General features: G+C 47.5%; 1 protein-coding gene across 1 annotated transcript in view; it reads left to right on the top strand.

Annotated features, from left to right (window-relative positions):
- The window catches only part of PACS1 (phosphofurin acidic cluster sorting protein 1), a 171,532-nt gene that overhangs the window by 131,044 nt on the left and 22,565 nt on the right, over positions 1 to 17,923 (top strand). The window contains exons 3-10 of the mRNA XM_025356379.1: positions 6,032 to 6,121; positions 6,807 to 6,932; positions 11,614 to 11,758; positions 12,005 to 12,096; positions 12,180 to 12,260; positions 15,546 to 15,605; positions 16,432 to 16,592; positions 16,920 to 17,013. Coding sequence (XP_025212164.1) covers positions 6,032 to 6,121; positions 6,807 to 6,932; positions 11,614 to 11,758; positions 12,005 to 12,096; positions 12,180 to 12,260; positions 15,546 to 15,605; positions 16,432 to 16,592; positions 16,920 to 17,013 — 849 coding nt within the window. The remainder of the gene's footprint in view (positions 1 to 6,031; positions 6,122 to 6,806; positions 6,933 to 11,613; positions 11,759 to 12,004; positions 12,097 to 12,179; positions 12,261 to 15,545; positions 15,606 to 16,431; positions 16,593 to 16,919; positions 17,014 to 17,923) is intronic.

Genomic DNA, 17,923 nt, shown 5'->3' with positions numbered 1-17,923 from the left:
ATAGAATGAGTAAGATCTGGTATCTGGCCAAGCATGGTGGCTCACGCCTGTAACCCTAGCACTTTGGAAGGCTGAGGTGGGAAGATCCCTTGAGTCCAGTAGTTTGAGAGCAGCCTGAGCACTGTAGTGAAACCCCATCTCTTTTTTTTTTTTTTTTTTGAGACAGAGTCTCGCTCTGTTGCCCAGGCTGGAGTGCAGTGGCACGATCTTGGCTCACTGCAAGCCCCGCCTCCCGGGTTCACACCATTCTCCTGCCTCAGCCTCCTGCGTAGCTAGGACTACAGGCGCCCACCACCACGCCTGGCTAATTTTTTGTATTTTTAGTAGAGACAGGGTTTCACCATGTTACCCAAGATGGTTTCGATCTCCTGACCTCCTGATCCGCCCACCTTTGCCTCCCAAAGTGCTGGGATTACAGGCGTGAGCCATCACGCCTGGCCCCATCTCTATTTTTTAAAACCTTTTTTTTTTTTTTTTGAGACGGAGTTTCGCTCTTGTCACCTAGGCTGCAATGCAATGGCACAATCTCAGCTCACTGCAACCTGCACCTCCCAGGTTCAAGTTATTCTTCTGCCTCAGCCTCCCAAGTAGCTGGGATTACAGGCACGCACAACCATGCCCAGCTAATTTTTGTATTTTTAGTTAGAGACGGGATTTCACCATGTTGCCCAGGCTGGTCTTGAACTCCTGACCTCAGGTGGTCCACCCGCCTCGGCCTCCCAAAGTGCTGGGATTACAGGCATGAGCCACCACGCCCAGCCAAAAAAATTTTTTAATTATAAAATTTTTTTAAAGTGTTTTAAAGATCTGTGATATTTTATAGTGCAACAGAGCAATTACAGTCAATGTTAATTTATAGTACATTTAAAACTGAAAGTATAATTGGAATATTTGTAACATAAATAAATGATAAATGCTTGAGGTGATGGACTCCATATAACCTGATGTGATTATTACATGTCGTATGCCTGATCAAAATGTCTTATGTACTTAATAAATATACCTACTATATACCCATAAAAATTATTAATTAAAAAATTGAAATAAAGAATAAATGAAAAATAACAGTTATTCTTCAGACATCCAAGAAACCCCAACCAGTTTCCTCAAATATCACTATAATACTCTTAATTTTTTTTTTTCGAGAATGGGATCTCACTATGTTGCCCAGGCAGCCCTTGTACTCCTGGGCTCAAGCTATCCTTCCACTTCTGCCTCCTTAAGTGCTGGGATTATAGATGTGAGCCACCACACCCAGCAACAATACTGTTAAACATCTATATGAAAAGAATTTTTGGTTTAAATAAAAAGCATTTAAAACACCAGTAACCTGGCTAGTCGCAGTGGTTCGTGCCTGTAAATCCCGGCACTTGGGAGGCCAAGGCAGGTGGATCACCTGAGGTCAGCAGTTCAAGATGAGCCTGGGCAACATGGTGAAACCCCATCTCTACTAAAAATGTGAAAATTAGCTGGGCGTTGTGGCACACTCCTGTAGTGCCAGCCACTTGGGAGGCTGAGGCAGGAGAATCACTTGAGCCTGGGAGGCAGAGGTTACAGTAAGTCAAGATTGTGCCACTGTACTATAGCCTGTGCAACATAGTGAGACTCCGTCTCAGAATAATAGTAATAAAACACCTGTAACCTAATTTTAAAAATATATTAATATTAATAAATATTTTAATGTGCTATAATGTTACTTTAATATTTAGATATAAATGGTTTTGCTTCTATACTGCAAATGAAGATATACTGTTATATAGATAAACAAATGATACAAAAGTATATTAAAAATAATTTTGAAATTGGACCCTGGTTGGTAGTGCCCCAGGCACCTGGAAGAAGCAAATACTGGAACCCATGAAAGCTAAACCCTTGGGGAAGGGTAGGAAAGACAAGGACAGTAGTGCACCATGCTTGAAAGGGCCGGACCTGGCTGTGATCCCGTGATACACTGCACTCTGCATCCTGCTACCTGCACACGCAGATTCCTTCTAGCGAGTTTGAAATTCAGATAGTGAATTTGGGATAGAAAGTTTTACAGGTATTTAGAGCACATACTTGGGTGGTGATAGTTAATATGATCGTATAATGAGGCTACTGCTATTGGAAGGTGATGTCTGATAGTGACAATAAATAAGATAAAGGGGATGGAGAGGGCTGGGGTGGAGGAAGTTAACAGATTCCCTACGGTGGTCACGGTAGACCTGGTTGAGAAGATGTCTTTTACCTAAAGACTTTGAGGGAGGTGAGGGCCGTTCAGGTATCTGGAAGAAGAGCCTTCCAGGCAGAGGGAAGAGCCAGGACCAGGCCCTAAGGCCTTCATATTCTATGAATATATGCTCTGAGCCGAGAAATCTGAAAAGAACCCTAAGCACTCATTACTTTTTTCAACTTTTATTTTGGAAAAAATTCAAACATGCAAAAGTAGAGTAGTTTACAATTCCCTCGATCCCCTTTCCAAGCTGTAATGGTTATCAACTCATCGCCAGTCTTGTTTCATCTGTGTCCCCATCTGTTTCCCTTCACCAGTGTTATTTTGAGGTAATCCATACATCATAACATTTCACCCACAAATATTCCAATATGTAATTAAAAAATGTAGGCAGTATTTTTAAACAAAACCACAATACCATTATCACACCTTGGCCAGACACGGTGGCTCACGCCTATAATCCCAGCACTTTGGGAGGCCAAGACAAGTGGATAACTTGAGATCAGGAGTTCAAGGCCAGCCTGGCCAACATTATAAAACCTCGTCTCTACTAAAACTACAAAAATTAGCCGGGCGTGATGGCATGCACCTATAATCCCAGCTACTTGGGAGGCTGAGGCAAGAGAGTCACTTGAACCTGGGAGGTGGAAACTGCAGTGAGCCGAGATCACGCCACTGTACTCCAGCCTACTCAACAGAGCAAGACTCTAAAATAACAAAACAAAAACCTTAATATCACGAAATCAGTGCTCAAATTTCCAGTTGTGGCATGAATCTCATAAATGTGTGGAAAGTCTTGTGGGAGAGAGTGGCTGTCAGTTTTGCTTTTTATAGTTTATTTGATGCATTCAGTCTTCAGTTGCCACTGTAGCGCTCGAGCTTCCGGGAGTCCTGAGGCCCTGGCCTGTGTGTGGGCTGACTGTGCTTCTGCTGTTATTTTATTTTTGTTGTTGTTTTTTGAGACAGGGTCTCGCTCTGTTGCCCAGGCTGGAGTGCAATGATATGATCTTGGCTTATTATTTATTATTATTATTATTATTATTATTATTTTTGAGACGGGAGTCTTGCTCTGACCCCCAGGCTGGAGTGCAGTGGCGTGATCTTGGCTTACTGCAAGCTCCGCCTCCCGGATTCACGCCATTCTCCTGCCTCAGCCTCCAGAGTAGCTGGGACTACAGGCACCCGCCACCACGCCTGGCTAAATTTTTTTGTATTTTTAGTAGAGACGGGGTTTCACCGTGTTAGCCAGGATGGTCTCGATCTCCTGACATCGTGATCTGCCCACCTCAGCCTCCCAAAGTGCTGGGATTACAGGCGTGAGCCACCGCGCCCGGCATGATCTTGGCTTATTGCAACCTCTGCCTTCTAGGCTCAAACGATTCTCCCACTTCAGCTTCCTGAGTAGCTGGTATTACAAGTGCACACCACCACGCCCGGCTAATTTTTGTATTTTTTTAGAGACGAGGTTTCCCAGTTTTGCTCAGGCTGGTCTCGAATTCCTGGGCTCCCAAAGTGCTGGGATTACAGGCGCCACCACACCCAGCCTTCTGCTGATTTTATACCCAGCCTTCCCCCTGTGGCCGTTACCGATAGGCAGCATCACTATAGAATGACATAACCATCAGGGCTCTACTTCCTTGGTCTCATTTTGGCCTCATGAGTGGCCGAGGCATTTTTCCATGTGTGGAATTTTCCCCTAAGGGTCAGCACCACAGCATAGTACCATTTCAACAGAAACAATTCCCAGAGTAATCACAGCTTTGCCGAAGACGAGAGATGAGCAGCTCAAAACTTGTCATCAATTATAAACAGAGATGGGTGTGGGGCTCAAGTCTGTAATCCCAGCACTTTGGGAGGCCACGGCAGTAGGATTGCTTGAGCCCAAGAGTTCAAGACCAACCTGGGCAATATAGCAACACCCCATCTCTACAAGTAAAAAATAAAAATAGTAAAAATCGTGTTTCAATGAACAGCTCCTTGTTTACAGATTTTCTTCTTTTTAAAACTCATTCCTGGCCCAGTGTGGTGGCCTGTAATTCTAGCACTTTGGGAGGCTGAAGTGGGAAGATTATTTGAGCTCAGAAGTTAAAGACCAGCCTGGGCAACATAGTGAGACCTCGTCTCTTTTTTTATTTTAAAAAAAAAAAAAGAAAAAGAAAAAAACCATTCCCTCCAAGGTCATGGGATCAAGGGGGAAAAAAGAAAATAATATATAAAAATCATGCCCTTAGAATTTATTGTTTTGGATTACAATTTTTGAATGGAAATGTTTCTTTTTTGCCAGGCTACTTTCTAAAAGGGTTACTGTAATTTACTTTGCTTCAACAATGAATGAATTTGGAAATCCTACCACATCCTTACCAACTTTGGATGTTGTGGGGTTTTTTTATTATTGGTATTAATTTTTAAACTGCTTATTTTTTTTAGACAAATGTATTCAACACCATTTATTTGTGTGCTGGGAATCATATTGAACAAGACATATCTTTGTCTTATGGATCTTGAAGTTTAGTGAGATTCAGTAACTGGCAGTAAGAGGGCTGTCTAACCCAAATATTAGGTTTGGAGCAGGGGAGGTTAAAGAGGAAGTTCCGGGGGAAAAAAAAAAAATTCAGCTGAGATCTGAAAGATGAGTTGGTTACTTGTGTTCAGAAGCCAAAAAAAGCATCCAACAAGAGAAGAAAAGCACATGAAAAGCCCAGAGACAAGACAGTGTGCCTGGGGAGTCAGAGAGAGGATCACTTGAAGTCAGGAGTTCGAGGCCAGCCCTACCAACATGGCAGTAAGAGGGCTGTCTAACCCAAATACTCGGTTTGGAGGGTGGGGAGGTTAAAGAGGAAGTTCTTGGGGGAAAAAAAAAAAAGGAACGGTGGGCAGGGAGGGTCATACACACCCTGGAGGCTGACACTACCGGCCTCTTCCCCAGGAGTGCTGGGAACTTGCAGGCATTAACAAATCATTTTGCTGTGATAACCCTTTATGCACCCTACAGCATCATACATGTAAAATCAGACTTATGGTAGAGGCTTGATTCAAATAAGTACAGTAAGGATTCATGAAATATTTGGACTGGTAAGAATGTTTGGACCGGGTGTGGTGACCCATGCCTGTAATCCTAGCACTTTGGGAGGCTGAAGCGAGCTGATCATCTGAGGTCAGGAGTTCAAGGCCAGCACATGGTGAAACCCCGTCTCTACTAAAAATACAAAAAAAATTTGCCAGGCGTTGTGGCAGGCACCTGTAGTCCCAGCTACTCAGGAGGCTGAGGCAGGAGAATCGCTTGAACCCAGGAGGCGGAGGTTGCAGTGAGCCGAGATCGCACCACTACAGTCCAACCTGGGCGACAGAATGAGACTCGTCTCAAAAAAAAATAAAATTTAATTTTTTTTTTTTTTAAAGAATGCTTGTAGAGTTTAGAAGTTGTTTGCAAACATAGTATTTCTTTTGGTCTGATTTTTGGTGACACAGCTTTGACAGATTTTTTTTTCTTTTTATTATTAATATTATTTGAGACAGGGTCTCGCTCTGTCACCCAGGCTGGAGTGCAGTGGCAGGATCATGACTCACTGCAGGCTCGAACTCCCAGGCTCAGGTGATCCTCGCATCTCAGCCTCCTGAGTAGCTGGGACTACAGGCATGTGTACCCCCACCCAGACAAATTTTTTATTTTTTGTAGAAACAGGAGTCTCACTATGTTGCCCCAGGCTAGTCTCAAACTCCTGAGTCCAAGCAGTCCTTCTGCCTCAGCCTCCCAAACTGCTGGGATTACTGGCATGAGCCACTGCACCTGGCCAAACAGACTTTTCTTCTCGGTTTCAGGGTTCAAAAAGAATTCTTCGCTCCAACGAGATCGTCCTTCCAGCTAGTGGACTGGTGGAAACAGAGCTCCAATTAACCTTCTCCCTTCAGGTGAGACTCTCCTAATCTTAGGCCCCTAAGATGCTATATCCTGGCTAGTCCCCAGACAGTCCGCTAACCCAGAGACTGTTTTATCCCAGAGCCCCAATTCCCCAACTTGGGTGGGAATGAATAAAAGTCACCTGGAGGTTTATGGCTGGCCTGGAGAGCCAAAGCAACCCCTTAGCCATCCACGGTAAGGGTGTGGAAACCTGGGTAGGCACCATGGCTCCTTCCCTTCCTCTGCCTTGGCTAACAATTGTTAGCCATCTGCTACACCCCATCACCTCTCCTTAGTGATCCTCGCACCCCCCGTGGACCGTGCCACCTTCAGCCTCCACATCGGGTTCTCCGTCCTTCCCCTCTACTCCTTATCCCTCCTAGTCGGTGTCCCTCTCATCATAATTCCAGTAATTCCATGCCCGAATTGAAACACACAGAGAAAACACCTGATAAAGTGGCAAGGAAAGAGACAGTTTTCTGAACGGGTGTGGACCCCAGGGCCGTGGCGTGGAAGCCAGGCACCAAGCTGAATCAGTTCCACCAGCAGTAACTTCATGGCTCTCCTTTCAACCCTGATTGTCCCCTTTTACAGACAGGAAGAATTGAAGCACAGAAGGATTGTATGTCTTCTAGAACCCCTCAAGGACCCAGCTTCCCATTAACCATCCTTGACTCTGTGTTTTATATTTCATAGTACCCTCATTTCCTTAAGCGAGATGCCAACAAGCTGCAGATCATGCTGCAACGGAGAAAACGTTACAAGAATCGGACCATCTTGGGCTATAAGACCTTGGCCGTGGGACTCATCAACATGGCAGAGGTGAGAGGAACACAGTCTCCAGACTGTTGGCCTTTGAGTCACAGAGCCCACGGGAGACACCAGCCCAGCCATTTGAGCCTTCCAGATAATTTTCCCAGCCTGCTGGCTAAGTGCTTAATTCTATTTTACAAGTTAATTATTTGTTGGAAATTCAGAATATACTTGTTTTTATCAAGTACTTTTCCTTCATGAAAAGTTTTAACTTTTAAAAAGGTAAAGCTCAAAAAATTACATAAAATTTCAAACTTTCAGAAAAGTTACAAGAATAGTACGAAGAATTCCCATATGTGGATTCATCCAAGTTCTTTAACATATTACCACATTTCTTATTCTCTCCTCATAGACATATTGTTAGGTATTATTTTCTGAGCCAACTTTCTGAGAGTAAGTTGCAGGCACGACGCCCCATTACACGTTAATACTGCGCCATGTTAACTTCCTTAACATGAGAATACTCTGCTGTCTAAACTCCCTGCCACCATCAAGATCAGGACACTAACATTGAGATAAGATTGCCATCTAACTCACAGTCCCTGTTCCAATTGTGCTGAGTGTCTCAGTGATCCATCCCCTTTATGGGTCTGGGATTGATCTAGGATTACGTGCCGCATGTCACTTTGTCCTTTGTCCCCTTCAGTCTGCAGCAGCTCCTAGGTTTTGCTTACCTTTCATGACCTTGACATTTTTTAAGCGCACAGGCTGGTTACTTTCTTGAATAATCCTCAGTCCAGGTTAGCCTGATGTTGCCTCAAGATTAGATTCCATCTGTGTGTTTCTGGCAGCGTTACCACAGAAGTGTTCTGTTCTCAGTGCAGCTTAGGCAGCACCTGATGTCAGTTGGTTCCTTTCCTGGGGATATTAACTTTTAAATTTTTTTTTTATTTTTACTTTTTTTTTTTTTTGAGACAGAGTCTCACTCTGTCGCCAGGCTGGAGTGTGGTGGCATGATCTCGGCTCACTGTAACCCCCACCTCCTGGGTTCAAGTGATTCTCCTACCTTAGCCTCCCGAGTAGCTGGAACTACAAGCGTGCACCACCATGCCCAGCTAATTTTTTTTTTTTTTTTTTTTGTATTTTTAGTAGAGACTGGGTTTCACATGTTGGCCAGGATGGTCTCAATCTCCTGACCTTGTGATCCACCTGCCTTGGCCTCCCAAAGTCCTGAGATTACAGGTGTAAGCCACCGCGCCCAGCCTTTATTTTCTTTTTTTTTTTTTTTTTTTTTTAAGAGACAAGGTCTTGCTGTGTTGTCCAGGCTGGCTGGTCTCAAACTCCTAGGCTCAAGCAATCCTCCCTCCTCTGCCTCCCAAAGTGCTGGGATTACATGCATGAGCCTCTGTGCCCGGCCTGATATTATCACTTGGTTAACATGGAGTCTGCAGGGTTTTTCCACCACAAAGTTAATTAATAAGCATTTTTACTTACTGGAAAAAAATATTTTATGGGGAGATAAATATATTATGGGGAGAAAAAGGTAGGTAACTTATCTTTTTCTTTATCACATTTTCACCTACTGGTTTTAGCATCTATTCATGATTCTTGCCTTAATTGGTCATAACTATACTTTGATGCTTACCAGACAGTGAATTTCTAATCCCACCATTCCTTACATATTTATTAATTGGCTTTTTTTTTTTTTCCTGAGAGGGAGTCTCACTTCATTACCCAAGCTTGAGTGCACTGGCACAATCTCTGCTCACTGCAAACTCCACCTCCTGAGTTCCAGCGATTCTCCTGCCTCAGCCTCCAGAGTAGCTGGGATTACAGTGGCCCGCCACCAGGCCCAGCTAACTTTTTTGTATTTTTAGTAGAGACGGGGTTTCACCATGTTGTCCAGGCTGGTCTTGAACTCCTCGCCTCAAGTGATCCGCCTGCCTTGGCCTCCCAAACTGCTGGGATTACAGGTGTGAGCCACTGCTCCCAGCCTCATTAATTGGCTTTCTGTAGTAAGATAGTGCTTTTCCTTTGCTCTCATTTATTTGTGTCAGTTATGGACCGCGGATTCCTGTTTTATTTGATGGGACTGAATCTGCTACTATCATTTTTTTATTTTGATGCACAGACTTGTCAGGTTTGGCCTGTGGGAGCCCCTTCATGCCGGCTTCGAGTCCTTTGTACTGTATCTCATCATTCTTTACATCCTGCCATACTTTCTGGTACAAAACATTTCAGGCTCATCTTGTACTTTCGAAACCTGACCCAGCCCCAGAATGAGCAGATTCTCCAAGGAGCCCTGGTTCTTTTCAGTGGAGAATGGTGTTCAGAAACCAAGATCTGGGTACCAGGAGTGCCCATGTCCCCAACTTGGTGTCATCTACTCCCACTGAGCAGACAGAGCTAAGAGAGATCTGTCTGTATGCACACATGTGCTCGTGTCTACACACACGTCACAGCTCCTTTCAGGTCTAGGTCCAGATCTGTCTAACCATGAGCACGCATCGGTAATTTCAGTTCCAACCCAATGGCTTTTTATAGCTTTTATTTCTCCATATTTCTGATTCCCTTTTGGAATGGTAAGAAGTCAGGCTATGATTATTCTCAATACATGCACTCACTAGTGAAGCTCCCTGGGTGCCAGGCAGTTCCTCTCAGCCCTAACGGGAAGAAGAAAGCAGCCACTGATCTATTTTTAAAATTATTTCTGTACTTTAATAAATTAAATAGGAACAATTTTGTGTCCATGATAGAAAATTTGAGATAGTCCCAGCCCGTCTTTCTGTCCTGCTCAGTCAGTGTTTGTGTCAGTGTGGAGACAAGGGGCAGTGAATTCCCACCAGCACCCCCTGCCCCTGCTACGCCAGGCTCTGCCATTCCCTGTAGACTGGGCTCCTTTTCCTTATTGCCAGTGATAGGCGACCACCACCTGTAGGCCTGGCCTCACCCAGACTCAAGAGCAAGTTTCTCTGTAAAGGACTTACACTAAAATTAGTCCTAGAGATTAGCAACTATTTCTTTTGTTCCCTCCCTCCCTCCCTCCCTCCCTTCTTTCTTTCCTTCCTTCCTTCCTTCCTTTTTCTTCCTTTCTTTCCTTTCCCTCCCTCTCTCCCTCGCTCACCTGCTCTCTCTCCTCTCTCTCTCTTTCTCTTTCTTTCTTTCCATCTTTCTTTCTTTTCTTTTCTTTCTCTCTCTCTCTCCCCCTTTCTTTCTCCCTTTCTTCTTTCTTTTTCTTTTCTTTCTTCCTTTTTTCTTTTTCTTTTTTTTTTTTTTTGAGATAAGAGTCTCACTGTCACCCAGGCTGGAATGCAGTGGTGCAATCACAGCTCACTACAGCCTCGACTTCCTGAGCTCAGGTGATTGTCCCACCTCAGCCTCCTGAGTAGCTGCAACTATAGGCATGTGCTACCACACCAAGCTGATTTTTTTATTTTTAGTAGAGACAGGGTTTCACCATGTTGCTCAGGCTGGTCTGAAACTCCTGGACTCAAGCAGTCTGCCCGCCTCAGCCTCCCAAAGTGCTGGGATTGCAGGAACAGACTACTGTGCCTGGCCGAGCAACCATTTTCTATATTTTATTTTATTTTATTATTAATTTTTTTTAGATGGAGTGTTGCTCTGTCGCCCAGGCTGGAGTGCAATGGCATGATCACAACTCACTGCAACCTGTGCCTCCTGGGTTCAAGCGATTGTCCTGCCTCACCCTCCCGAGTAGCTGGGACTACAGGCGCCTGCCACCATGCCTGGCTAATTTTTTGTATTTTTAGTACAGATGGGGTTTCACCGTGTTAGCTAGGATGGTCTCGATCTCCTGACATTGTGATCCGCCCGCCTCGGCCTCCCAAAGTGCTGGGATTACAGGCATGAGCCGTTGCGCCTGGCCCAAGCAACCATTTTCCATCGTGATTGTTATCTTTAAGCACATGGCCCTGACCAGCACTTCTGGGGATAATTTTAAAGCTAAGACCTTAGGCCAAGTGCAGTGGCTCATGCCTGTAATCCCAGCACTTTGGGAGGCCAAGGCGGGAGAATTGCTTGAGCCCAGGAGTTTGAGATCAGCCTGTGCAACATAGTGAGACTCCATCTCTACATAAAATTTAAAAATTAGTTGGGCATGGTGGTGTGTGCCTGTGGTCTCAGCTACTGAGGCTGAGGCGAGAGGATCACTTGAGCCTGGGAGGTCGAGACTGTAGTGAGCTGTGATCACACTACTGCATGCCAGCCTGGGTGACAGAGTGAGACCTTGTCTTTAATAATAATAAAAAAAACAGGCTGGGTGCAGTGGCTTATACCTGTAATCCCAGCACTTGGGAGGCCGAGGCGGGCAGATCACGAGGTCAGGAGTTTGAGACCAGCCTGGCCAACATGGTGAAACCCTGTCTCTACTAAAGATGCAAAAAAATATTAGCTGAGCATGGTGACAGACGCCTGTAATCCCAGCTACTTGGGAGCCTGAGGCAGGAGAATTACTTGAATCTGGGAGGCAGAGGTTGCAGTGAGCCAAGATTGCGGCACTGCACTCCAACCCGGGTGACAGTGAGAGGCTCTGTCTCAAAAAAAATAAAATAAAATAATAATAATAAAAGTAAGACCATGAAGCAGTAGGACAGTAGACACGGATTTGAAAGTGAGGAAGAAAATGTATCAGCAGAATGCCGTTGCTGCTGGGGGGCTTGTGCGTTCCGTGGCTGCGTTTCTCCAGGTGCCTCTGTAGTAACATGCCTCCACCACCTCCCCTTGCTCCTAGGTGATGCAGCATCCTAATGAAGGCGCACTGGTGCTTGGCCTACACAGCAACGTGAAGGATGTCTCTGTGCCTGTGGCAGAAATAAAGATCTACTCTCTGTCCAGCCAGCCCATCGACCATGAGGGAATCAAATCCAAGCTCTCTGGTAAGATGCATGTAGCGTCTGGAGACCCTACAGCCCATCCTGGGAAAGCTGAACAAGACAGTGCCCGAAATGTTCCTGGGCAAGAGACCTTTAGAGACCCCTGGAAGTAAAATGTGGCTTTGGCCCTGCCCTCCCCTCCACCCTGGCTGTGTTTCCCCCAAAGAGAACCATTGATTCCAGCCCATCGAAGTCTCTTGGGCCAGATCTTCCCATTGCAAGGTTATCTTACTCAGGTGTCTGTTGCAGATCGTTCTCCTGATATTGACAATTATTCTGAGGAAGAGGAAGAGAGTTTCTCATCAGAACAGGAAGGCAGCGATGATCCATTGCATGGGCAGGTAACTTTCCATGGTCCCTCACGTGGAGCATCCAAGAAACTCCTGGGGTGTCCCACCCTCATTCTGTCCCCGTACCCACTTAGGACTTGTTCTATGAAGACGAAGATCTCCGGAAAGTAAAGAAGACCCGGAGGAAACTAACCTCAACCTCTGCCATCACAAGGGTGAGCCTCAAAGGTCTGGGGAGTGGTTGGCTAAGATTTTCAGTCTGGGGGTAGGTTGGCAGCAGCATATTCAGGTCTAGAAGAGCCTTCTTAAAATATATCAACACAGGGTCATCCCGTCAACGATTCCGATGCACGCTGTGTATCCTCACCACCACCCAATTAGACTCACTGTTGTTGGGAACCACCATTACTGATAAGAGTGTTATATCCTTCAGGTTATTGTTGGATAGAAAAAAGGAGGAGAACCCTTCTTTTAGAATTCAGAACAGATAGTGGTCCATCAGGGAACAGACCGCCTCCCACCCACTCCAGTGGCTGCTTCATGTCACATGCTGTCCTCTGCAGGGAGAAGACCAGCTCCCTCTAGGAGTTGTTTTAATCATGTGCTGAACTTATGCAGAGATAATAGGCCAGTCGTGGGGTGCTCCCATGACCTTGGGCTTGCTAAGCTTTAATTACATCAGGTATTGTTCCTGCCTTAACGGATCCATAACCTTGGAGACCAGGTGCCTTTTGATACTTTTCCTCCTTAAGAGTTCCACAAGAGTCACTGTTTTGATGACATTTGAGTCCTGGACTGAGAAGCTAAAAACCTGAATTCCTAGGTGGTCTTTTAACAGATTCTGGAGTACCTGCATGAAGCGTGGGAGGGCCAGAAGTGCTGGGAACGTTTCCGAAGGGGAATTCACAGCTCCATTTCCCCAGAGGCATCCTGATTCTCCCCAGTGCAGAGCTAGCCTAGGGACCAACCCCCTGAGAGCTGAGATGCCTGCCCCTTCAGGGATGAGAGGAGGCCAGATGCTGTCACCTCTCCCATCACACTGAGGTGTCACTGGACTTCAGGTAAATCTGCAAGACTGTGAACTGGATTTCCCATCCAGTCAGCAACTAGGGAGCGGGAGGACTGTTTCCTTGTCCTTAGGTATCCACCTCTTGATTGGTGCTCCAAATGGTCCCCATAAGGTGTGTCACCAGTGCCCCAAATGCTTGACCTCCATTGCACTCTGGAAATAGGGAGTGACTGTAGGATCTCTCTGTAGTCAGCCCCTGCTGCTGAGTCTTTCTTTTTCCTGCTCTGTAACCAGAAAGCGGCCCTATTTTCTTCCCAACAGGTGCCCCCAGAGCTTAATAAGTCACCTCATCCTACGTGGGGTCTCCTCCTTGGCATGACCCTGGCACGTGACTGGAATTCAGTGCTCCTGCTAATGTTCACTCCTCCAGAAGTGTTTTTCTTTTTTTTCCTTTTTTTTTTTTTTTTTTTTTTTTTGAGACGGAGTCTCGCTCTGTCACCAGGCTGGAGTGCAGTGGCACCATCTCGGCTCACTGCAAGCTCTGCCTCCTGAGTTCACGCTATTCTCCTGGCTCAGCCTTCCGAGTAGCTGGGACTACAGGCGCCCGCCACCACGCCCAGCTAATTTTTTGTATTTTTAGTAGAGACGGGGTTTCACCGTGTTAGCCAGGATGGTCTCGATCTCCTGACCTCGTGATCCGCCCACTTCAGCCTCCCAAAGTGCTGGGATTACAGGCGTGAGCCACCACGCCCAGCCTTTTTTTCTTTTTAAGCTGCAGGCACTTTCCAGTTCTACCCCAGAGACTTAGTGACCTCCCGTAGTGCCTGTCTCCTCTGTGCATGCGCATTCTTCTGTCTCACCAAGAACACAGATGTACTTGACCTTCTCTGAACATGTCTCATGCTGCTCTGTCACTGGGAGCTCGACTTTTTTTCTCTGTTGTGAAGGCCCTTTCTCCCCTTTCTTTGAAGATTTATCGGTCTCGCAAGTTCATTGTTTTCATCCCCAGGCAGCAAGTCTGTCATTCAGGCAGGAAGTACATATGACCACAGCTAAGCATCATGCCCAGAGACAGATAAAGGCCCAGTCCATGCCATCAAGCACACAGCATCTAGTGACACCACACATTTCAACAAATAATTACAGTCCAGTAGGACAGGTGCCAAAAGACATAGCTGTGCAATGACTCCAGGGGACTGTGGCCACCTGTCCCAGAAGTGCCAGGACAGCTTTCCACATGAGATGCTGAGAGATAGGTTATTTAAAATAAAACTTCACCAAGCGGATTTGGGCAAAATTTTTATTCAAGGCAGAAGATACCCTATATAAAGGCCCACTACAGTGCTGTGGCTCACGCCTGTAATCCCGGCACTTTGGGAAGCCGAGGCAGGCGCATCACGAGGTTAGGAGATCGAGACCATCCTGGCCGCCATGGTGAAACCCCGTCCCTACTAAAAGTACAAAAATTAGCTGGGTGTGGTGGCGTGTGCCTGTAATCCTGGCTACTTAGGAGGCTGAGGCAGAGAGTCGATTGAACCAGGGAGGCAGAGGTTGCATTGAGCCAAGATCACCCCACTGCACTCCAGCCTGACGACAGAGCAAAACTCCATCTCAAAAAAAAAAAAAAGGCCCAGTACAACGGCATACAGTTTTTCCCAGGAACTCGAAGCAGTGAGTTTCCACTTGACTATGGGGTGTGAAGGGTCAAATAGAGAGATAAGGTTAGAAACAGGCAGACCCAGGCTTTGGACACTTACAGGCCTGACCGCTGAGCTCTGTTCAAGTAGTGGAGGCCAGTGAAGACTTCTAGTGGGAGGGTAGCATGAGCAGGTTTGCATGCAGAAGGACCACTGTTGGCTGTGGAGGGAACAAAACCAGAAACAGGCGGGCAGGGCATGAGATGTCAGCTGAAGGCTGTTGCTGTGATCCCAGAGAGGCGAGGAGAAAGGCCTGAATGGAAACAGTCGTGTCACAGATGGAAAAGGGAGGATCCACGGTAGCCAGAATGGGCCTGTGGGGAGAACGGGAGGGAGAGACTCCAGGCGTAGATGTGGGTTCAGGTGTGTTGGTGACATCAGTAAGAGGATCAGAGTGCAAGGAGAAGACGCTGCGTTCCACCGTGGAGCTGGTAAGGCTGAGGTGCCCATGCTGTGCATGCGCAGGTGGGAGTCAGCAGTGGGCACTGTGGATCTGAAGGGCAAGCAAAAGAGATGAGCTGGAGACCCACATTTGGGAGGTGTTGGGGCACAGTGGGGCGAAGGACCTGGGGATAGACATTCCTTCTCCCCGCAGCTGCACCCAAGGCCCAGGAGCCACACAAATTCGGCCTGTCTTCCTGAAAGGCTTTGAATGCCAAGGGCAGAGACCAAGTCCTCCAGTCTTCGTGTCCTCTCATAGCTCATCATGAAAGTGGGCTCTGGTGGATGTTTGTTCACTTGAATTGACCCCAAGTGGACGTTGCTGAGAACTATCGTGCTATTTGTCCCTACAGCAACCTAACATCAAACAGAAGTTTGTGGCCCTCCTGAAGCGGTTTAAAGTTTCAGATGAGGTACGGCCCCTTACTCCCAAGGTTAATGGTGAGTTGAATTCCCCGGGTTTCACCCAGCATCCCTGGTGTACACTCTGTATTGCCACTGAGAGTCAGGATTCTGGGATTAATATTCCTGCTCCCCGTGGCCTGCCTGGTAGAGCCCTAAGGAAGAGGGTAGCTAAGAAGGACTTAAGCGAGTGGAGGAGAGAAAGAGGCTGTGCACACAACGTAGGGCAGCACAGCTACGCCCGACCCTTGGTGATGCCCAAGCCTCTGGTGTGCGATACAGGGACAGACCTGGCAGATGCTGCTGCGGTTGTCACTTAATTTCCCCTCTTATCCCATGGGAACATCAGTGAGCAGCAGCTTGTGAGGTGGAAATGTCCTTGGTGGTCAGCCGTGGAATAACCAGGAGTGGGCTGCTGAGAGAGAAGCAATCTTTTCCCTGGGCACCGGGAGGGACCCATTTCTACAGGCTTCTAAGTGGGCTAACAGAGGAATAAAGATGAAAATTGTTGAGAGTGATTGCTTCGCCTTCCTGTGGGCTGTAAGGAGGGTAGGACGGGCCCATACAGGCAGTGGGCCTCGGGATTCCTCAGCTGTCCCTCCTGCACAGCTTCACAGCGTGGAGTGGTGGCAGAAACCAGGGGGAAGGTGGCCTCACCATGTCCCCTCCCTCAGGCTGGATCATGGAAATGACGTGAAGGTTACTCCAGCCAGTGTAAAGCTCTGGCGTGTCCCTTAAGCAGGACTATAAGGGTGGCCCAAGAGAAAGGAGCTGCTCATCAACCACAACTATTAATAGGGGTGACCCTAAATTCAGAGACTCTTTTTTCCCCTGCAGGTGGGCTTTGGGCTGGAGCATGTGTCCCGCGAGCAGATCCGGGAAGTGGAAGAGGACTTGGATGAATTGTATGACAGTCTGGAGATGTACAACCCCAGTGACAGTGGCCCTGAGATGGAGGAGACAGAAAGCATCCTCAGCACTCCAAAGCCCAAGCTCAAGTGAGCCCCGCTCTCTGTAGCTGGCCTCCAGACTCTCCTTCCTGGTCATAGCAGTCTCCTGACCCCTCCCTCGCTGTCCCCTCTATTACCAGGGAATCCTGGTCCTTCATTCTTTGTGAACTTCTGGCTCTCTGGGAGAAGGTCACTGTTTTGCCTCTTACTGACAGAAGTCCTATAGGACTCTCAGGAAGTCCCCCCTCCCCCGACCCGACCCGCCTTTTCACCTTGCACTTCCCTGCTCGCCCTGAATGCCAGCTCCACTCAGCTCTCCCAGCGTGCTGTTCTGAGCCCTGGCAGCACTGACCCTGGCTGTGCTCTTCACCACAGGCCTTTCTTTGAGGGGATGTCGCAGTCCAGCTCCCAGACGGAGATTGGCAGCCTCAACAGCAAGGGCAGCCTCGGAAAAGACACCACCAGCCCTGTGAGCGCAACCGCGGCTACGGGGCGGGGCGGGACCATGCCGTGTCGGGGCTCGGCACTCCGACCCTCTGCGTCTCTGATCAGGGCTCATGTTGTGACCTTAGAAAAGTGGCCTCATTGGCCGGGCACAGTGGCTCATGCCTGTAATCCTAGCACTTTGGGAGGCGGAGGCGGGTGGATCATGAGATCAAGAGATTGAGATCATCCTGGCCAAGGTGGTGACAACCAGGCTCTAATAAAAATACAAAAATTTCCCAGGCGTGGTGACATGCACCTGTAGTCCCAGCTACTCAGGAGACCGAGGCAGGAGAGTCACTTGAAGCCGGGAGACAGAGGTTGCAGTGAGCCGAGATTGAGCCACTACACTCCAGCCTGGCGACAGAGCGAGACTCCCTCAAAAAGAAAAAAGAAAAGTGACCACATCTTGTTTCAACCTCAGTTTTCTTCCCCTCAGTCTGACTGGGAGCTTAGCTCTTTGGGGTCATTGCTGTGTCAGGCTGAGTTGTTCTTTTGGTCTGTTGCTGCCATGGCCCAGAGCCTTCCCTCTCAGAACACATACAACCTCCCCCTCTGCTGGGTGCGGTGACTCACGTCTGTAATCCCAGCTCTTTGGGAGGCCGAGGCGGGTGGATCACTTGAGCCCAGGAGTTCGAGACCAGCCTGAGCAAAAATGCAAAAGTTAGCCAGACGTGGTGCACGTCTGTAGACCAGCTCCTCGGGAGGCTGAAGCAGGAGGATCCCTTGAGCCCAGGAGGCAGAGGCTGCAGTGAGCTGTGATCGCACCACTGCTCTCCAGCCTGGGTGACAGAACAAGACTTTGTCTCAACAAAAACCTCTCCCTTCGTGTGCGTTCTTTGGTAGCTGAGAGTGTGGCATGGAGTGGGCATTTGGCCAGTGGTGAGTGGCCCTGC

The sequence above is a fragment of the Theropithecus gelada genome, chromosome 14, assembly GCF_003255815.1.
Source record: "Theropithecus gelada isolate Dixy chromosome 14, Tgel_1.0, whole genome shotgun sequence".
Lineage (NCBI taxonomy): Eukaryota > Metazoa > Chordata > Mammalia > Primates > Cercopithecidae > Theropithecus > Theropithecus gelada.
The sequence above is the reverse complement of the archived record's forward strand: the minus strand, read 5'-3'. Positions and strand labels throughout refer to the sequence as shown.